At 37.0% G+C, this 19105-nt stretch overlaps 1 protein-coding gene across 3 annotated transcripts in view; it reads right to left on the bottom strand.

Moving 5' to 3' along the window:
• The window catches only part of LOC124605255 (neo-calmodulin-like), a 111672-nt gene that overhangs the window by 28177 nt on the left and 64390 nt on the right, over positions 1 to 19105 (bottom strand). For all 3 annotated transcript variants that reach the window (XM_047136813.1, XM_047136814.1, XM_047136812.1), the window contains 2 exons: positions 12948 to 13049; positions 3638 to 3773 (listed from right to left, as the gene is read on the bottom strand). In XM_047136813.1, coding sequence (XP_046992769.1) covers positions 3638 to 3773; positions 12948 to 13049 — 238 coding nt within the window. The remainder of the gene's footprint in view (positions 1 to 3637; positions 3774 to 12947; positions 13050 to 19105) is intronic.

Genomic DNA, 19105 nt, shown 5'->3' with positions numbered 1-19105 from the left:
GCTGTGGATATTTTTCAGAGTAGAGGGCACAGCCTCACCTGCTACAACCATTTGCTAAACCATAGCAGAATATCATATCCACCATTTCACTTGTCGAGTAGTAGGCTTCCATTGCTAACAGGTGGTGGAAGGGAAACATTTGTACGTACAACCAGGAAACACATAAATGAATTTGCATTTGGAAGAAGGTAAACCACCATGATCGATATCCAGGTTTGACAGAACTGTGCAAAAGGCACACAGAGTACTGTGAGTAAGATATCACAATTCTCTGCCAACACATTTGATGGAGTGCCAATGCAATGACTGTGCTAATATCTGCAACCAAACACCACAAGCCCTTTCTATAAACACGTCTTTATCTCTCTGTGTTTCTGAAACCATGTTTATTGGACTTATTTTCCTTATTTCAGAGAGTATTACCACCTCTCAAGGTATTCGATACTTTATTTTGAACATCTTCTACATCTTGTGACAGGGTAACTTACACTGTGGAAATTACCCAGACTGTGTTCCTCCACTATTTGAGAACAACATCACGTAGTAATTCCAATGAACTATATGCATCATTTCAAATCTTTAGGAAACTTTTTCTCACCGAAAGCCTCCACAACATAATGAAAGGTAGAAAGTTTATCACTTACTACATTTTTGCTGATAATGGAATAAACTTCAGCATCTGGCATGACATTTTAATTTATTGCTTCTGTACTAGGAAATCTATTTGCAAGACATTTTGCACACAGTATCCATATATACTACTGACTGTACCAGCAAAATCATATTGTCATACAACACACAATCCAGGAGCTATGATGCCATAAACATTGAAGCGAGTTAATCATACACATCCAGTGTTTGGTAATGAGAGTACCTAGTGACTTCCAAGAAACTTTAAAAATAATTCAATCCTTTTCTAAACTTACCCTCACTTGCACACTTAATATCAAGTATTTGACACGTTAACTCACTTGTAACAGGGGTTCAAAGCAGTTTTATAGATGGTAGTTCAATTTTTAAAGAATAGAAGGTTTACTGTGATCTACAGAACATGAAAAGAATTACTTCTTGCTGCTTTGAAAACAACTATGGCATCTTCCAGTAAGCTACTGACATTGCTCCTGCTTAAATATGCAAGCTCTAAACATAAGATGAAATATCAACAATATCATGAAAAGGATAGATTGTAAACATGATACACTGAGCTGCAGACACTCACAACAAGATAGCTTTCAGCCAGTCTCTTCTTGAAAGAAGAAAACACATGCACACCTCACATATACAACCATTATTTTCAGCTGCTCTGGGCACAGATAGTAGTATTGTGTGCATGAGGTGTGCTTCCTTGTGAGAATATGCACATGTTTTCTTCTTTGAAGAAGGCTCTGGCCAGAAGCTAAATGTGTAACAGTCATCTTCTTGTGCTTGCTGCAACTCAATATGTCATCTTTATTATGAGTAGTAACCTACTCTTTTCATAATACTGTTGATATTCCTACCTGGACTTTCCATTGTTTCTAAAAAGATGAAGAAAAAAAAAGTGTATGTCCTGTAAAGGGGAAGGAAAGATGAAGTTGAGCAAAAATTGCAAAAACTTAGTTGATGTTAAAATTAGTTTAATTCGTTTTCAGTTCAACAGTGTTTGTTCCATTAAGTGTGTGATTTGTACATTTTCAGAGTTTATTTCACAAGTGAAAATTATATTACATGAAGAACAGGGAAAATTTTTTGGGATTCATTTTTATATATTTCTATTTCTGACTGACCTCTACATCTACCAAACACATTTTTTTGTGTTTCTATTTGACATTTATTTGTGTTTCTATTTGTGTGATATCACGTACTATTAAAAGATTCACATTTGTTTCACAGAGGAACAATTTAATTCTTTTAAGTTCACAGAACATGATTTAATAGTTAGCAAAGCTGACTCTAGATCTGGATGTCCCAGATTCGATTATCAGTCAGGTCGGAGGTTTTCTTCATTTGGTCCCTGAGTTGTCCTAATCATTTCATGTCACCTTCATTGACACACAAGTCAGTGAAGTGGTGTCAAACAGAAAGACTTGCACCAGGTGGATGAACAATCCTGAAGTTTCTGATAATGGCATACAAGGATTTCATATAATTTATTTTCTTTATTTTGAAATTAATTCCAAACACCTATATTCAACACTAGTCATTTATTAAGACTAATTCTGAAGCTCTGATGGTTTCATCATCAGGCACATGGTATGACAATCAAACTGTAGTGCATCTGAAAACTGTACATCTCCATAATCATGGAACATTATCACATTAATTGGCAACATCAACTAATATACTGAGTTGAACACTGATTATCAAGAATAGTAATGTACAAAATATACATACGTACATGTGTAGCTCCAAATTAACTGACCAGTCATGGTTCCTGTTAGAAGCATGAATAAGTGCTCATAATGTGCCTTCCACAGGGGGCAGATAGTAAGCAGGGTAGCAAAATCACTAGGGCACTGGAATATTTGCAAATGCTAAGGTTCAAAATTTCTGCATGTATCTTGATTTAGATTTTTTGTTGGTTCTCCTTAGTAACTGGCAACAAACGTTGTATCAGTTTCTTCCACAATACGATAACTGATTCCCTCTTTCACTCTGTCCTAACTGAGCTAGTGCTCCACTGCTACAAATTTCAGTGTTGATGACAAATTAACCATCATCATCCTTTCCTTGTGTAGCCTAATGCCATTCATTGAAAATATTTCCTCTTACCACATAATTAACTCCTGTTTTTGTGTATTTGTTCAATGACAGTCTTCAACTATAACAGCCTAATATGGTACTGAGGTGTAACATGCCATTTTATGGAACACAGCACTCTGCTAGGAAATAAGTATAAAGACATTATTTTTCACCCATTTTATCATCTTTGAACCCAGTGTCTGTGTGTGTGTGTGTGTGTGTGTGTGTGTGTGTGTGTGTGTGTGTGTGTGTGGAGGGGTTGGATGTATGCTAGTATCTGACAGCTGTTTAACTTCGATATTACTTTAGTACTGATCTATTCACCACCGCACTCCTATTCACCAGACAATATATTAATACTGTCATAATTTACCAGTCACTACATAAAATGAAGGACACTGTTTCCTCTTGGCTATGGGGAGGAACTGTGTTAAGATCCACACAATTTTAATTGTAATTGGGCTCAAAATTAGACAAATGATGAACTGAAAATCAATTAATTATTGATTACATACATTTATTAATAGGTATTCCACATCCACTGTCCTTATTATACACAATTTATTCAGTCCATATACTCCTTATAATTTAAATCCAAAACAACCTGAACCCCCATATATTTTTAAAGTTCCAATACATTCTTGTTGTATCCCTCTACCTTCCTTCATTTGTCCTGTTAGTCACCCAGTTGTTGAAGAACACTAGTTTATCTCACTGAACTTTTCAGCATTATTTTTTTCTATTTCAGTTTTGTTTACAACCTGGTGTTAATTTTTTTTATCCCACACAAGTTAATCTGATGTTCAGTTTTTCTTAAAGTCAGTTTCACAGCCTCTCAAAACACTACTGCTGTCAGCAAATAAAAGTCACCCGTACATCATATTTTAAAAATGCATTGATTTTGAAAAATACAAACTTGAATGCTTCACGGAGCTCATCTTCGCCCTCTGCACCCTTCATCTTTTTTGACATCATCTGCAGGAATTCATTAAACTCAATGGTTCCATTTCCATCCTGGTCCACTTCATTCACCATATCACGCAGTTCTGTCTCTGTGAAATAAAAATACTTTTTATGGTTTGCACACAAAAATTACAACATGACAATCAGAATCAAATTCATAAAATATCGCTTTAATTTATCAAAATGATTGAAAAGAGAAGAAAATATCACTTCTCAATGTCAGAGAACTTTGGATTGTAGTTGCAGTTAAGAACAGTTAATTTTAAATACAATGCTGACAGGGAGTGTTGTCAGTCATTGAGGTCTCACACACACAAACTTAACATGATAAGAAGTATGGGACTTAAATCTAGCAATACCAAAAGAACCTCCTGAAAATGTTTGTTGATTATGTCTGAGCTATTACCAAAGGTAGTGCAATGGAAGACCTGAGGGGTGGCATGAAACAACATACAAGAAAATAGGAAATTAGAAAAGGCAAAAACAGAATTTAGAGTATTTTGAAATTACAAAAATAGCATAGTTAACAGCAACTGTGAAATTGTGCAGAAGGTCCAGCAGATTACAGTCAAAACCAGCACTCATGGAAATAATATATTAAGAGGAACTTTAAAGAAGGGGAGCTCCAAGTATTTATTGGGAAACTTATTGAGAAATGAGGGTTTCAGATTTATTTCTCAAATGATGTTAAGACACATTAGTTGAAAATTATTTATGAGATTTATGCTATCAGTATTATTACTGAAAATTAATTAAGTCACCCTCAGCAGTGTATTTGCTGTGATGGCTGCGTGTGATAAGCTAAGTCAGTGGGCAGGACTGTCTCCCGTATAGGTTTTCACATTTCAGTGGTGGTGCAGTAGCAGTTATACCATCTGAGCATGCCTCAGTGACACAATAAAAGCTTCACCACATCATATACCCCACCCTTACTCCATCTTACAAACTCTCCAGCAGCTCTATCATGAGACAGTGAAACTAGCACTTCTGAGAGAATCGATACAGCAACCTTAGGGTTGTGTCTGAACTTAATCCCTTTGGTCTATGTGACAGCAATGTGGGAGAGCCTCCCGCAAACTTTGATAAGGAAGAGGAGGAACTTGTCAAGATAAGTTCAATGTCTGAGTCAGACTAAGGCATGATAGGATAGAGGACTGGTAGTTCACTGCATGTGATGGATATTCAAATTATATCTGGCACACTAATTTAACTTGTACATAAAATCATTGGTATTTATTTTAGGTTTTCAATAACTTCATTTCAGTTTTGTTCACAAATGTAAATGGCATCTACCTGCTACAAAAAGTGCACACCTGAAATGAAATCTGTCTTTAAAACAGATTTGTTTCATTTCACTCCAGCAATTCTTTACAGTTAACGTAGATTCCTTCACTCAACTACATTTCAGAATATACCATAATTTTAATGTAACACAAACAAAATTTGCATTTCAATTAGCCCCTCTTGTAACCATAATATACCATAGATCCTTTGGTTTGAAGATAACACAGGCCACATCAATCTACAATAAGGATAACAGAAGAGCCCCACAAAACTAGCTTCCAATATCCTTGACATGTATCCAGTGGAGAATCTCAGAACATACACTGTCTGATGAAAGGTATCCAGACACCAACATGTAATGTAGAATTGATCACTAAATATCACAAAAGTGGATCTGCCAGGAAAAAAGGTGGAAGTATTGTGTTGTCAGAAAAGAAGAGTTAACAGCAGGATGGGCCTGTCAGGAGAGCTCAGTGACTTTGATGTGGAATAGTCACTGAATGTCACTTGAGTACAGGCCATTCTGGGACATTTCAGCCATTCTAAAGCTGTCCGAGTCAACTGTTTGTGATGTAATAGTGAAGTGGAAATGTGAAGTAGCAGCTATAGCTAAACCAAGACCAGACATGTCTGATGTACTGAAAGACAGGGAGAGTGATTGTAAGAAATCACATGAAAACAGCAGAAGGGATCACTTGTGAGTTCCAAAGCATTACCAACAGTCCAGCTAGTACAATGACTCTGTGTAGGGAGTTAAGAAGAACAGGATGCAATAGTTGAACAATTCCTCATAAACCACACATTTCTGTAGTCAATGCTCAGTAACATTTGAGATAGTGTAAAGAGTGATGCCAATGGACAATGGATGACTGGAAATGAGTGATCTGGACTGATGAATCACGCAGTCTGATGTAAGGGTTTGGGTGTGGCAAAGCATGTTGATGTTGATGTTGTTGTTGTTGTTGTTGTACTTGTTGTCTTCAGTCCTGAGACTGGTTTGATGCAGCTCTCCATGCTACTCCTGTGCAAGCTTCTTCATCTCCCAGTACCTACGGCAGCGTACATCCTTCTGAATCTGCTTAGTGTATTCATCTCTTGGTCTCCCTTGACGATTATTACCCTCCACGCTGCCCTCCAATACTAAATTGGTGATCCCTCGATGTCTCAGAACATGTCCTACCAACCGATCCCTTCTTCTAGTCAAGTTGTGCCACAAGCTCCCCTTCTCCCCAATTCTATTCAATACCTCCTCATTAGTTATGTGATCTACCCATCTAATCTTCAGCATTCTTCTGTAGCACCACATTTCTATAGTTTCTATTCTCTTCTTGTCTAAACTATTTATCGTCCATGTTTCACTTCCATACATGGCTACACTCCATACAAATACTTCCAGAAACGACTTCCTGACATTTAAATCTATACTCGATGTTAACAAATTTTTCTTCTTCAGAAACACTTTCCTTGCCATTGCCAGTATACATTTTATATCCTCTCTTCTTCGACCATCATCAGTTATTTTGGTCCACAAATAGCAGAACTCCTTTACTACTTTAAGTGTCTCATTTTCTAATCTAATTCCCTCAGCATCACCTGACTTAATTCGACTACATTCCATTATCCTCATTTTGCTTTTGTTGATGTCCATCTTATACCGTCCTTTCAAGACACTGTCCATTCCGTTCAACTGCTCTTTCAAGTCCTTTGCTTTATCTGACAGAATTACAATGTCATCAGTGAACCTCAAAGTTTTTATTTATTCTCCATGGATTTTAATACCTACTCTGAACTTTTCTTTTGTTTCCTTTATTGCTTGCTCAATATGCAGATTGAATAACATTGGAGATAGGCTACAACCCTGTCTCCCTCCCTTCCCAACCACTGCTTCCCTTTCATACCCCTCGATGTTTATAACTGCCATCTGGCTTCTGTACAAATTGTAAATAGCCTTTCACTCCCTGTATTTTACCCCTGCCACCTTTAGAATTTGAAAGAGAGTATTCCAATCAGCACTGTCAAAAGCTTTCTCTAAGTCTACAAATGCTTGAAATGTAGGTTTGCCTTTCCTTAATCTTTCTTCTAAGATAATTCGTAGGGTCAGTATTGCCTCATGTGTTCCAAAGCAAAGCATAGAGACCTTTATACCTGCCATCATGTGTAGTGTCAACAGTAAAGTATAGAGGAGGTGGTGTTACAGTATAAGGGAGATTTTCACGATTAGGGTATGGTACCCTTATTGTGCTTAAGAAAATCTTAAGTGTGGAAGGATATGAAGATATTTTGCCTTTTTATGTATTGTGAACAGTAGAGAAATGTGTACAGTGGAGGAACAGTGCAGAGACAATGACTGTTTGTAGAAGCATGTCAATGCACTCTGTCATAAAGCAGCAGCTACAAAACATTTGTATCTGCCCAAGTAGCTGTCCATGTTAAAGTGCCTGCTTCCAGGATAGTGGGACGCATTGGACCCTGTTCAAATCTGCCTCGTGGATTAACAATAAGGGTCAGTGTGGAGCCCAGTGTGGATGTGATTTCTCTGCATTTTCCCACATCCCACTGAGTATTGGTTGCTAGGAGACTGATGACATTAGATGTTTGATCTTCTTAAACCCACAATCAGCAGCACCAGCAACAATAGCAGTGAGGCATTGTTTTGTTCCTGAAATAGACTGACCCACCCAGAGTCCTGACATAAACCCAATGGAACACCTTTTGGATGAGTTACAATGTTGATGCCACTCCAGACTCCAGTGTCTGATGTCACCTGCCATTGCCTCACAGAGATTCAGAAACCTCAATGGAAGTGTCTCCACCAGAAATCAGTCATGATAAGGGTGAATGGTGGATACACTCCATATTAATGTCCACTAGTAGGTGTCTGGATATTTTTTATAAGATAGTCTATACTGAGCTAAAACTTAATGAAGTATTTCGAACAGAACAGTCTCCATAGCAACCAGCATGGATCTCAAAACATGTAATTCAAAAGTCACTTTTTGCATGTGAAGAAGTTATGTATAGTGAAGTTCTAACTTGGACAAAAATCCAGTAAAGTTTTAAATCACTTCGTAGCACAGCTTTTAAAGCAGTCATGTTGTTTTTCTTCCATTCAAGTGGATAAATTGGAAGCTCATACCGTAAAAATTTTATTGAAAGACGCCTCATATGAAGCAGCTGTTAGTGGCACTAAAGTTAGTGCCCAGTCATCTGCGGCTGACATAGGAACTGAAATTAAGGGTAGTGAACCAGAAGCAGAAATGCTGAACTCAATTTTCAAATGTTTTACAAAGATGGATCTGCAAGTACTGCCCCAGTTTAATTACCGCATCACTCCTAATATGAGTGGTGTAGATATTAGCAAAAGGCACTGAGAAACAATTGAAACTGCTAAAATTAAACATGGCACCAACACATGATGGAATCCCTACATATTCTACATAGAATTTGAGGACGAGTTAACCCATCTTTTGCCCATAATATACCATAGATCCTTCTTCAAACAAAAAAACTGTGCCAACCATATCACAGATCTTTCTTCAAATAAAAAACTGTTCCCAGAAGTTTGATGAAAGAACATGTCAAAACCACGTAAAAAAGATGTAGCAGAAGTGATTCACAAAACTACTGTCCAATATCATCAACATCCACCTGTTCTAGAATCTCAGAACATGTTCTCCCTTAAACCTCAAGTGGTGTGTCATTTTTTATAACAAGAGTGGGCATATACACATGTATAGAATAGCTTTCTTTATGTTACAAAGGTAAGTCATGTATGATAAAAACAACAGTTTAATCTTACTTTATTTAAACAATGAGAAAATAAACTTACATAATATGAGCTACACCACTGTTTTATTAAACAATAATGAAATAAATTTTCACTATAACACACTGCTGCCAAGGACATGTGTTGACAGACGCAGATCCCATTCGAAGCATTAAGCAGTGCAGTTGCACCAGATCCCAGCCAGAACCTTATTCAATCACTAATTATCTGATAGACAAATGCCTCAATCTGGATTTATGTTGCTAGTTTGGGGTCATTTTTTTTATATTGATCGTAAATTTTTTCTTGCCTTGCTCACTTTAGATTTTATATTGCTGCTGCTCAATTGGACGTATAACAACACAATTTATCGTTGTGCTACCTGAAGCAATAATGAAGGAATAGGTATAGGTTTCCAGTTGCGGATCAACAATGTAATCATGCAAAATCATTCACATAGTTTAGATGTAGATGTATATCTCATGTAAAATCAGCTGCTTTGAACAAGACATCTATTTTTTGGTGCAAAAGTTGTTCATATGTTGCCAGTAGACATCAAGCAGGAGCTTGGAAATCCACAGATAATCAAAAATGCTGTAAAAGTACATTATTATCTATTATGTGACAAGGCCACAGACAAAGTAACATCCATGAAATTGCTGGGCATACATTTTGATGAAAACTTAAATTTTAATGACCATGTAATACGACTCGAACAGAAACTCAATTCTGTCTATTTTGTCCTTAGAGTTATCACAAACATTTGTGCCTCAGAAGGTGCTAGGGCTGGATACTTTGGTTATTTTAAGTCTCTTGCAACATATGGAAAATACTTTGGGCTTCCACCGCTTGCCATCCAAAACAATTTTTTTGTTACGGAAGAGGGCTATTGGAATAACAACACACTGTCCTCCACAGACAAATTGCAACCCCATGCACAGAAAGCCTAATATATTGAGCCCTACCTTGAAGTATGTCAGGAAAATGCTCACTTTCAAAGTCACAGCACCCATAATAGCACACTGCTCCATACACTACAAACAAAAAGAACTAACACACAAAGGCATGTGAGCCATATCACTGTTGGGAGTTTAGTGCTCTATGATGGAGAGGCCACCACCTTAGCCCATTTTACCTGCACCCTTAACCACCTCTCCTTCGAGAGCCAGGCCTACAAATAAACCAGAGACAGTCCTATGGGAACGAGGATGGACCCATCATATGTCAATCTTTTTGTCGGCCACATGGAAGAAGCATTCCTCAAGAGCCAGAAAACTGCCCCCATGACTGGGCACATATTTTGCAACGTGATTTATTTGTTAAGTGAGGTAGTTACGGGTAAAGATAAAATGGGATAAGGGGGAGGCCTCTCAGTCATAGAGCACTAAACTTCCAACAGTGATAGAGCTCACATGCCTTTGTGTGTTCATTCTTTTTGTTTATTGTATATGAACCACGGTGAAGGAGAGCTTTCTGCAAGTGCTTAACTCCAAGCAAAATTCATATGTTCCTTTTCCAGATCCAAAGATGCCTTACTTGACATTGACCTCCACCTCTCTGAAGCCCGAATACAGACCACAGTTCATATAAAAGTAACAAGTAATCTACAATATCTACACTTTGACTGATGCCATTCCTTCAACATCAATGACTCTGTCCAGCATCCTTGACACTCCCAGAAAATGTATTTGCTTCACCATCAAATCTTTCAACGTCTACACCAGTAACCACTCTCAGGCTTTCCTCCTCTACAACTACCTTACAGATCTTATCCACAAACAAATTTCCCAGACAATACCCTCCTCTTAGCCTCTGACTGATATAGTTCCCCTTAAAAAAAAAGTTTGAAAGCATGCGCCCCCCCCCCCCCCCTTTACACTCCGTACCACCAAGATTTCAAATGCCTCATTCTCTTACTCCACCAAAGCTATAAGTTTCCAATGTCAAGCCATGAAACGAAATCTTCTCTCTCTGATATCCTCCCCACACAAGTTAATGTTGTTTTTTGTCACTCTCCTCATCTCTGTAACATCCTTGTCAGAACATATGACTATTCTACATCAGTATCCAAAAAGAAGGACAATCACTCACCTATAGTGCACCAATCCATGGAGCACAGAAACTCATAACCGTACTAAATTGGCTGAGTGCATCAATGGACATAGGACTGTCCACTTTGGGTACATGCAATATCCAGTTGCTGAGCATGCTTGAAATGATTCAAAGAAACTGAGTCCTATGCCTGTAATTTTTGTTTAGTTGACTATTACTTTTCATGAATGTCTCTGACATGTCTGATCATTGATTATTATAGTCACCATCAAAAAATACAGTAATTGCAGAATACATAAGATTTTAGAAACAATGCCTACTGCGGCAGTACTGGGTGAAAAGAGTATAGCTAGGTTTGGAATCAAATTACCCACCTCAAATATTCTAATTCAAAACTCTGTACTGATTGAAGCTACTATCTTGTTATGCATGTCATTATTGTGATGCTGAATTGCCATTTCTTGACATCCCTTTTCTACAAAAAATATGCAAGGTATGAAATTTTATCAGAGACATTTTTGTATCAAGGAATCACACATTTCTGTACACATTCAATATCCTCTGTTAATCCTGTTTGGTGCAGGTGCCACACACTTCTGGGCCACAATGTTCTAGGATGGGTTGCACAAGTGATTTGTAAGCAATCTACTTTTTAGACTGATTTCACTTCCCCAGGATTCTACCAATAAACTGAAGCATAGTACCTACTTTATCCATGACTGAGCCTATGTGATCATTCCATTTCGTATCCCTACAAAGTGTTACAACCAGGTATTCATATGATTTGGCCAATTCCAACAGTGACTCAGTGATATTATAGTCATAGGATGCCACTTTTTCCATTTTATGAAGTGCACATTTTTATATTTATGAACATTGAAAGCAAGTTGGCAATCTTTGCACTACTTTGAAATCTTATCAAGATCTGATTGAATATTTATGCAGCTTCTTTCAGATAGTACTTCATTATAGATTACTGCATCATCTGCAAAAAGTTACTATTACTGCAGAAAGTTACTATGATTTGCAACGTCATTAATATACAACATAAACAGCAAGGGTCCCAACACATTTCCCTCGGGCACACCTGAAGTTGATGATGACTCTCCATCCAAGCTAACATGCCATATCCTCCCTACCAAAAAGTCTTCAATACAGCCACAGATTTCACTTATACCCAATAAGCTCATACTTTTGACAACAACTATAGATATGACACTGAGTCAAACAATTTTCAGAAATCAAGAAATACTGTGTCTACCTGACTGTCTTGATCCAAAGCTTTTAGTATGTCATGTGTGAGTTGGGTTTCATATGATCGATGTTTTCAGAATCCACACTGGTTGACATTGAAGAGGTCATTCTGTTCAAGATATCTCATTATGGTTGAGCTCAGAATCTGTTCTAACATTCTGCAACAAATTGATGTCAAGGATACTGGATGGTAATTTTGTGGATCACATCTACTACGCATCTTGTAGATGAGTGTCACCTGCACTTTTTTCCAAGAACTGGGCATGGTTTTTTGTTCCAGAGATCTATGATACCATATAGTTAGAACAGAGTCTAATTCAGCTGCAAATTCAGTATAGAATCTGATAGGGACTCCATTGGGCCCTGGAGTTTTGTTCAGTTTTCACAATTTCAGCTGTTTCTCAATACAACTGACACTAATACATGTTTCACTACTTTGTTTTCAGAGGTACTAGGATTAAATTCAAGAAATTCTCTTGGGCTTTGCTTTGTAAATGAACATTTGAAAATGAAGTTAAACATTTCAGCTTTTGCTTTGCTCCCCACAATGTCATTCCTGTCCCATTCGCACACTAACTTCGGTGCCCTTAACAGCCTTTATGTAAGAACAGGATGTCTTTTGGTTTTGTGAAATATCATTTGACAATATTCTGCAATGGTAGTCATTGAGGGCATCACACATTGCTTTCTTGGCAGCCAAATATGTCAAAAGGGCAATGTGTGATGCCTTCAATGACTATCATAGCAGAATGTTGTCAAATGATATTTCAGAAAACCCAAAGAAATTCTGGTCATATGTAAAGACTGCTGATGGCACCAGAGTAAGTGTCTAGTCCAGTATTCACATAAATGATCTAGTGGATCAAGGAACCACTAATACAATTTTACACTAATAACAGAAACTCACCTGTTGGTCTTTGCCCTAGTGATCTCATGACAACCCCCAGTTCTGCCATAGTTATGGTGCCATCTTCATCCTTGTCAAACAGCATGAATGCCTCTTTAAACTCTGAAACATTGATAGGGAATTTCATTTATAACATAAGACTTTACAGTCTGGGTATTAAGGACAATATATTATAATTGAAAAAAATATGTTTCTTGTCACTGAAGCAACAATGAAACTTAACACAGAGAAGTAAGAATGTGATCAGTTGTATGTGATATGAGTTACAGACAGCAGCAAAGAGCCAAACTTCCTTTATTTTTATATACAGAATGTATCAAAATAACACTGTGAACCCTTAGTATTGTATAGTATGTCAAACTGGTTACCTTTCAAAAGGGAACCCTTGTCCAAATATTCTTGTCTACTGCTCCATGGGATATCAAAGTTAGAAAATGATTTGGACAAAGTGATGGGCATGTAGTTAACAATGTGTTAAATGCACCAAAAATGAAGCACAGTATACAGTAATTTATTACATGAAAATTACCAATTTTGTACAAAATCACTGCAAACATACACACACCAGACCAAATATATGTGGCTGTGCACACAGGTTTACAGTTTCTGCATAGATTCATATGATAAGGTCTTCTTCTTATGTCAATCAAGTAGCATATGCCAAAGTTTTCATGAGACTGCACAGAAAACAACCAGGAAGTGTAAGGTCCTGAGACTACCATGGGCATAAAGCACACTGACCTCCACCAGTCAAATGGTGTTAAGTTCTGGAGTTCCAAATGTTGAGATCCAAGCTAGCTGGAATTGTCATCTTACTGGCACAGTACCTAAAAAAAACCTCAGTTGTAATGTTTTGTATCACACCAGAGTATCTGTTGTGTTCCATGCAGCTGCCTATGGAAAACAGTTGTGAACACAAGGCCCCTGTACTCTAAAAGTTGTATTACAAAGATTTCTGAAACAGACTAGCACTGATAAGATGCATTTTACAGTTTAAAGAAGGAAGGAAGGGAAGTCTTTAACGTCCCTTTGATGGTGAAGTCATTGGAGATGAGCACAACATGAAATTCTGGAATGATGATGTAATAAATTGACCATATCTTTTCCTGTGGACAAGCCAAAAGTTGCTGTCAGTGATTTAAGGAAACCATAGAAAACCTAAATGAGTGGTGGGGATGTTAACCACTATCCCGCTCAATGTTAGTCCAGTGTCTGAATCACAGTGTCACTTTGTTCAGTCACGGTTCATGGTCATTGACAATTATAGGAAGGTAACTCACTAGCAAACAAAATAAAAGTGACAGATTTCTTCCTCTTTAGAAATGTGCAATGCTGAACTGTAGTGACAATGTGACAATAGACATCATCATTGCACAACATGTAATCGAAATTGCTCTTAATACTAAGACAGTTTATATTAACTTATGTTATGAAGGAGGACTTGGAAGAGCTAAAAGATTTATGTGCAGCAGACTGGAATTGCATTTTTTGTGCTAAGGGATGATCAAAGATATTAAATTGAACCAAAGATGTGTCTAGTCCAGCCAGTTATTAGAGCTATCTGTAGAAACACACCTGTGAAACCCAACACATTAAAAATTGTTTCCTTAAATAACTGTCTTCACATGTTATTCTGGATAATTTTATAAATAACCAATCACTGTCTACCTCTCAATGATTGACCAGGTTAAATACGCCAACCAATGACACTAATAGCAGGGTCATGTATAAAGGACAGTAGCACATGTTAAATAGCTGAGCTAAGTGCTGACCAATAGAGGTGACTGGCTGAGAGTTGCTCGTTCCAAAAGTAAGGCTCTTAGGTTTGAAATTAGTACAGTTTCCATCAATAGATAGGAATGTGCACTGTGCAAATGGCATGGCACCCAGTAAGACAGATGGGAAAACCTCTTAAATTATTGAAATGGTACTATAGTTGCAGCCTGGTTGGCAATTAATTTGCTTGTCAGCCAATTTCCATATTTTGTGCACTGCTCTGTTGTACTGCTGTCAACAATGCTACCATCCTGTAACAAAACACAAACTACTTAATTAGTATGAAAACCATTAACTATGAAATTAATAAGGCATTGGCACAGGAGACCAGTTAGATGCTGCCTATGCCTCCGTTACAGGACTGCATATTTAACTATGACACCAAATATTATCCAAAGCAATGTTAACATCACCATTCTCAAACTTTGATGCCCATAGTACCCAAATTAAGGGAATATATTCTGAAAATAGATCAATTTGCAGTTTTTCATGACACTGTCTGTATTATTTGACACATCCTACATGAAATATTATTCACAAATATATAATTCGTACTTTGTGTGTGCCAATAACAGGAACTAAATTAAAGATGATATTACAAAAATACTTCCCCCTAATTGAATCATGCAAGTGAATCTACATATGTATTTCCTTTTGACTCATGCAAGTTAAACTACACATGTATTTCCTTTTTTCTTTACTACAGTGAACTAATCATATTACACAGACGAAAACACATCAAATGACATTTTTCTGTTTCCACTAATAACTAATACACCATTCTTGCTAACTTCTTAAAGCTGGTTTACTTATTGCCCGTCTCTACTTTTAGTAACAAAGTTTCTATGCGTGTGTCAGATTACTATCATTTTCCAAGTTGTACTAAGAACATTAGTGATCATGTATAACAGGAATAACTGAACAGAAATATTATTGTCAGACATAAATAAATATTGAAAAGGTAAGAACATGATACATTTCTGAGGCAAGTAATTATAAGATGTAATTCATCAGCCATAAAACTTTGCAAAAAAATACTGATAAAGCTAATGGAAGATGCAACAATGGTACTTTACTGAAATTTTTAGTAATAAGGCACTGCAAGTGCAACTATTTCATGATCATTCAAAACGGTTGTGATGTTGAACCTGTGTGGAACAGGCTACTTCAATTGCCTTTCACTAATCTTTTGCAAAATGACAACTGCAGGTTCACTCAATGTAATATGATGAAGTATTAAAAATAAAAGAATAAGTGGTCTAATGAACATGAATGGTATAAATGTATTTACTAACATGAATCACGTACTGGGAGGACAGCCTGGCAAACAGTTACTGGCTTAAAAAGAGGACCATTCTTTGTTGATTTGTTGATATCATAAACATCTAAGGATCTATATCTCCTCTTAATATACTTCCATATAATATGAAACCCTAAGCATAGAATTTAAAAAAAGAAATATAAAAAGAAAGCAGAAAAAGAGAAAACAGCACTACCATATGACATTTTTATACTCCCTCCTGTTTTGATTTTATTTTCTATGAAATGCTTCATACTTTTATCATATTAGCAAGTGATGGTACATTGCATGATAAACCAAAGTAAATAGTGTCAAGTCAAAGGCATAATCTGAGTCCTGTTTTTATGTTAATTGCTGTTTTGTGGCTGGTGGTTATCATAGAATTCTATTTAGCAATGCAGATTAAATTAAGTGAAGACACTGTTATCAATTTTGCGTGTTAACCAGAACTCCAGCAATGAACTTTCAGAGGTGATAGTTTGGATCAAACCTAGTTCTTGAGTCACATTATACATTCGTTGCATCTTATTTCACTGATGGCCCATATATTGATCTACCAAAAAGAAAAAAAAATTGCCCTGGTTTCTATAAGCACAATATTTTGTTGGTTACAAAGTGATTAATTATCAAAGTAAGGATGAATTAATTCATGTTGATTTTTCAGCCATCAGAAGTTGGAGAGTGAAATATATTGTTTTAGATGTTTGTTTCTGTAGCACAGGCATGGTTAACGTCTAGTGGACATGAGTTTTCTTTCAAAATGGTACTTTTTCAGTCCCCACCACAAATCTTCAATATGTGTAGTCATTATTTACAGATACCTAGGCTGCTCTCCATCCCACTCATATTTCCTTTCCCACCCAGCACTTCTAAAAGATAACTTCCAGTTATTTTGTGCTTAAGTTTGGAGTTTGCAGCATAAAACTGATAGTGAAATGGCAATGAATGAAATGTCACAAAAATATTTGGATCACTGAATATTAGCTTTGACTTTTGAAATAATGTATGTATATAACAGCCACATGCGGAACAAGAAAATGTGCAAAATGCTTAGTACATCATTTCTGCAGAAGTATGATGCAATGACCAATCACTTTAACATTTTAGAGACCATGTGTTACTGGGAATGTGTTTCTTGTTTTGGTCCATACTGTCTCCTCCCAATGATGGAAAGCAAACAGCTTGTAGCAGAAATATATGTTTCATAGTATCAGAGATTAACAAGTTCTCATGGCACTTTAGGTCTGCATTTAGAGCCCAAGTTTGACTTTTTTTCTTTTTTTGGTCCATGCCCACTGACAACCTTGGGAGAGCCATTCCTGACAAAACTTTACCATCTGGTGAGCAAGATGTATGAGACAGGTGAAATTCCCCTCAGACTTGAAGAAGAATATATTAATTCCAATCCCAAAGAGAGCAGATGTTGACAGATGTGAAAATTACCAAACTATCAGTTTAGTAAGTCACAGCTGCAAGATACTAACATGAATTCTTTACAGACAAATGGAAAAACTGGTAGAAGAGAACCTCGGGGAAGATCAGTTTGGATTCCATAGAAATATTGGAACACATGAGGCATACTGACCCTACGACTTATCTTAGAAGATAGATTAAGAAAAGGCAAACCTACGTTTCTAGTATTTGTAGACTTGGAGAAAACTTTTGACAATGTTGACTGGAATACTCTCTTTCAAATTCTGAAGGTGGCAAGGGTAAAATACAGGGGGCAAAAGGCTATTTACAATTTGTACAGAAACCAGATGGCAGCTATAAGAGTCGAGGGACATGAAAGGGAAGCAGTGGTTGGGAAGGGAGTGAGACAGGGTTGTAGCCTCTTCCCGATGTTATTCAATCTGTGTATTCAGCAAGTAGTAAAGGAAACAAAAGAAAAATTTGAAGAAGTTATTAAAATCCATGGAGAAGAAATAAAAACTTTCAGGTTCGCCGATGTCATTGTAATTCTGTCAGAGACAGCAAAGGACTCGGAAGAGCAGTTGAACGGAATGGACAGTGTCTTGAAAGGAGGATAAGATGAACATCAACAAAAGCAAAACGAGGATAATGGAATGTAGTTGAATTAACTTGGGTGATGCTAAGGGAATTAGATTACAAAATGAGAAACTTAAAGTAGTAAAGGAATTTTGCTATTTGAGGAGCAAAGTAACTGATGATGGTCGAAGTAGAGAGGATATAAAATGTAAACTGGCAATGGCAAGGAAAGCGCTTCTGAAGAAGAGAAATTTGTTAACATTGAGTATAGATTTAAGTGTCAGGAAGTCGTTTCTGAAAGTATTTGTATGGAGTGTAGCCATGTATGGAAGTGAAACGTGGATGATAAATAGTTTGGACAGGAAGAGAATAGAAGCTTTCGAAATGTGGTGCTACAGAAGAATGCTGAAGGTTAGATGGGTAGATCACATAACTAATGAGGTTGTATCGAATGGAATGTGGGAGAAGAAGAGTTTGTGGCACAACTTGACTAGAAGAAGGGATCGGTTGGCAGGACATGTTCTGAGGCATCAAGGGATCACTAATTTAGTATTCTAGGGCAGCATGGAGGGTAAATATCATAGAGAGAGACCGAGAGATGAATACACTAAGCAGATTCAGAAGGATGTAGGTTGCAGTAGGTACTGCGAGATGAAGCTTGCACAGCTTAGAATAGCATGGATAGCTGCATCGTACCAGTCTCAGTATTGAAGACCACATCAACAACCACTCCTGAAACTTTGTCAGTGAGTTTCTGGTTCACCCTGTAAAGAATATTTTAGACAGTGTCACATATTCCTACAGGAAGTAGGTATTGGTCATAACAACAAGAACAATTCCTATAATTGTATGTCTGGAAACCAATACATGTTCAGGTATCTGCTATTTTACTTGTGACAATTAATGTGTAGTATTCAGGGAAGTCTTATTGTTGCAGTTCATTGTGCATGTCTGAATGGTTGTAATTTGCAGGACACTGATGGCGGTGCTGATCCCAGTCATAACGGAGCAACAATCTACTACATCAATCACTTCAACTACATTAGCAGATTAGTGATCCTGTGCAGTGTGAACAAACTGAACTGTAAACAGT

This window comes from Schistocerca americana, chromosome 3 (genome assembly GCF_021461395.2).
Source record: "Schistocerca americana isolate TAMUIC-IGC-003095 chromosome 3, iqSchAmer2.1, whole genome shotgun sequence".
Taxonomy (NCBI): domain Eukaryota; kingdom Metazoa; phylum Arthropoda; class Insecta; order Orthoptera; family Acrididae; genus Schistocerca; species Schistocerca americana.
This window is presented reverse-complemented; position numbering and strand designations above follow the sequence as displayed.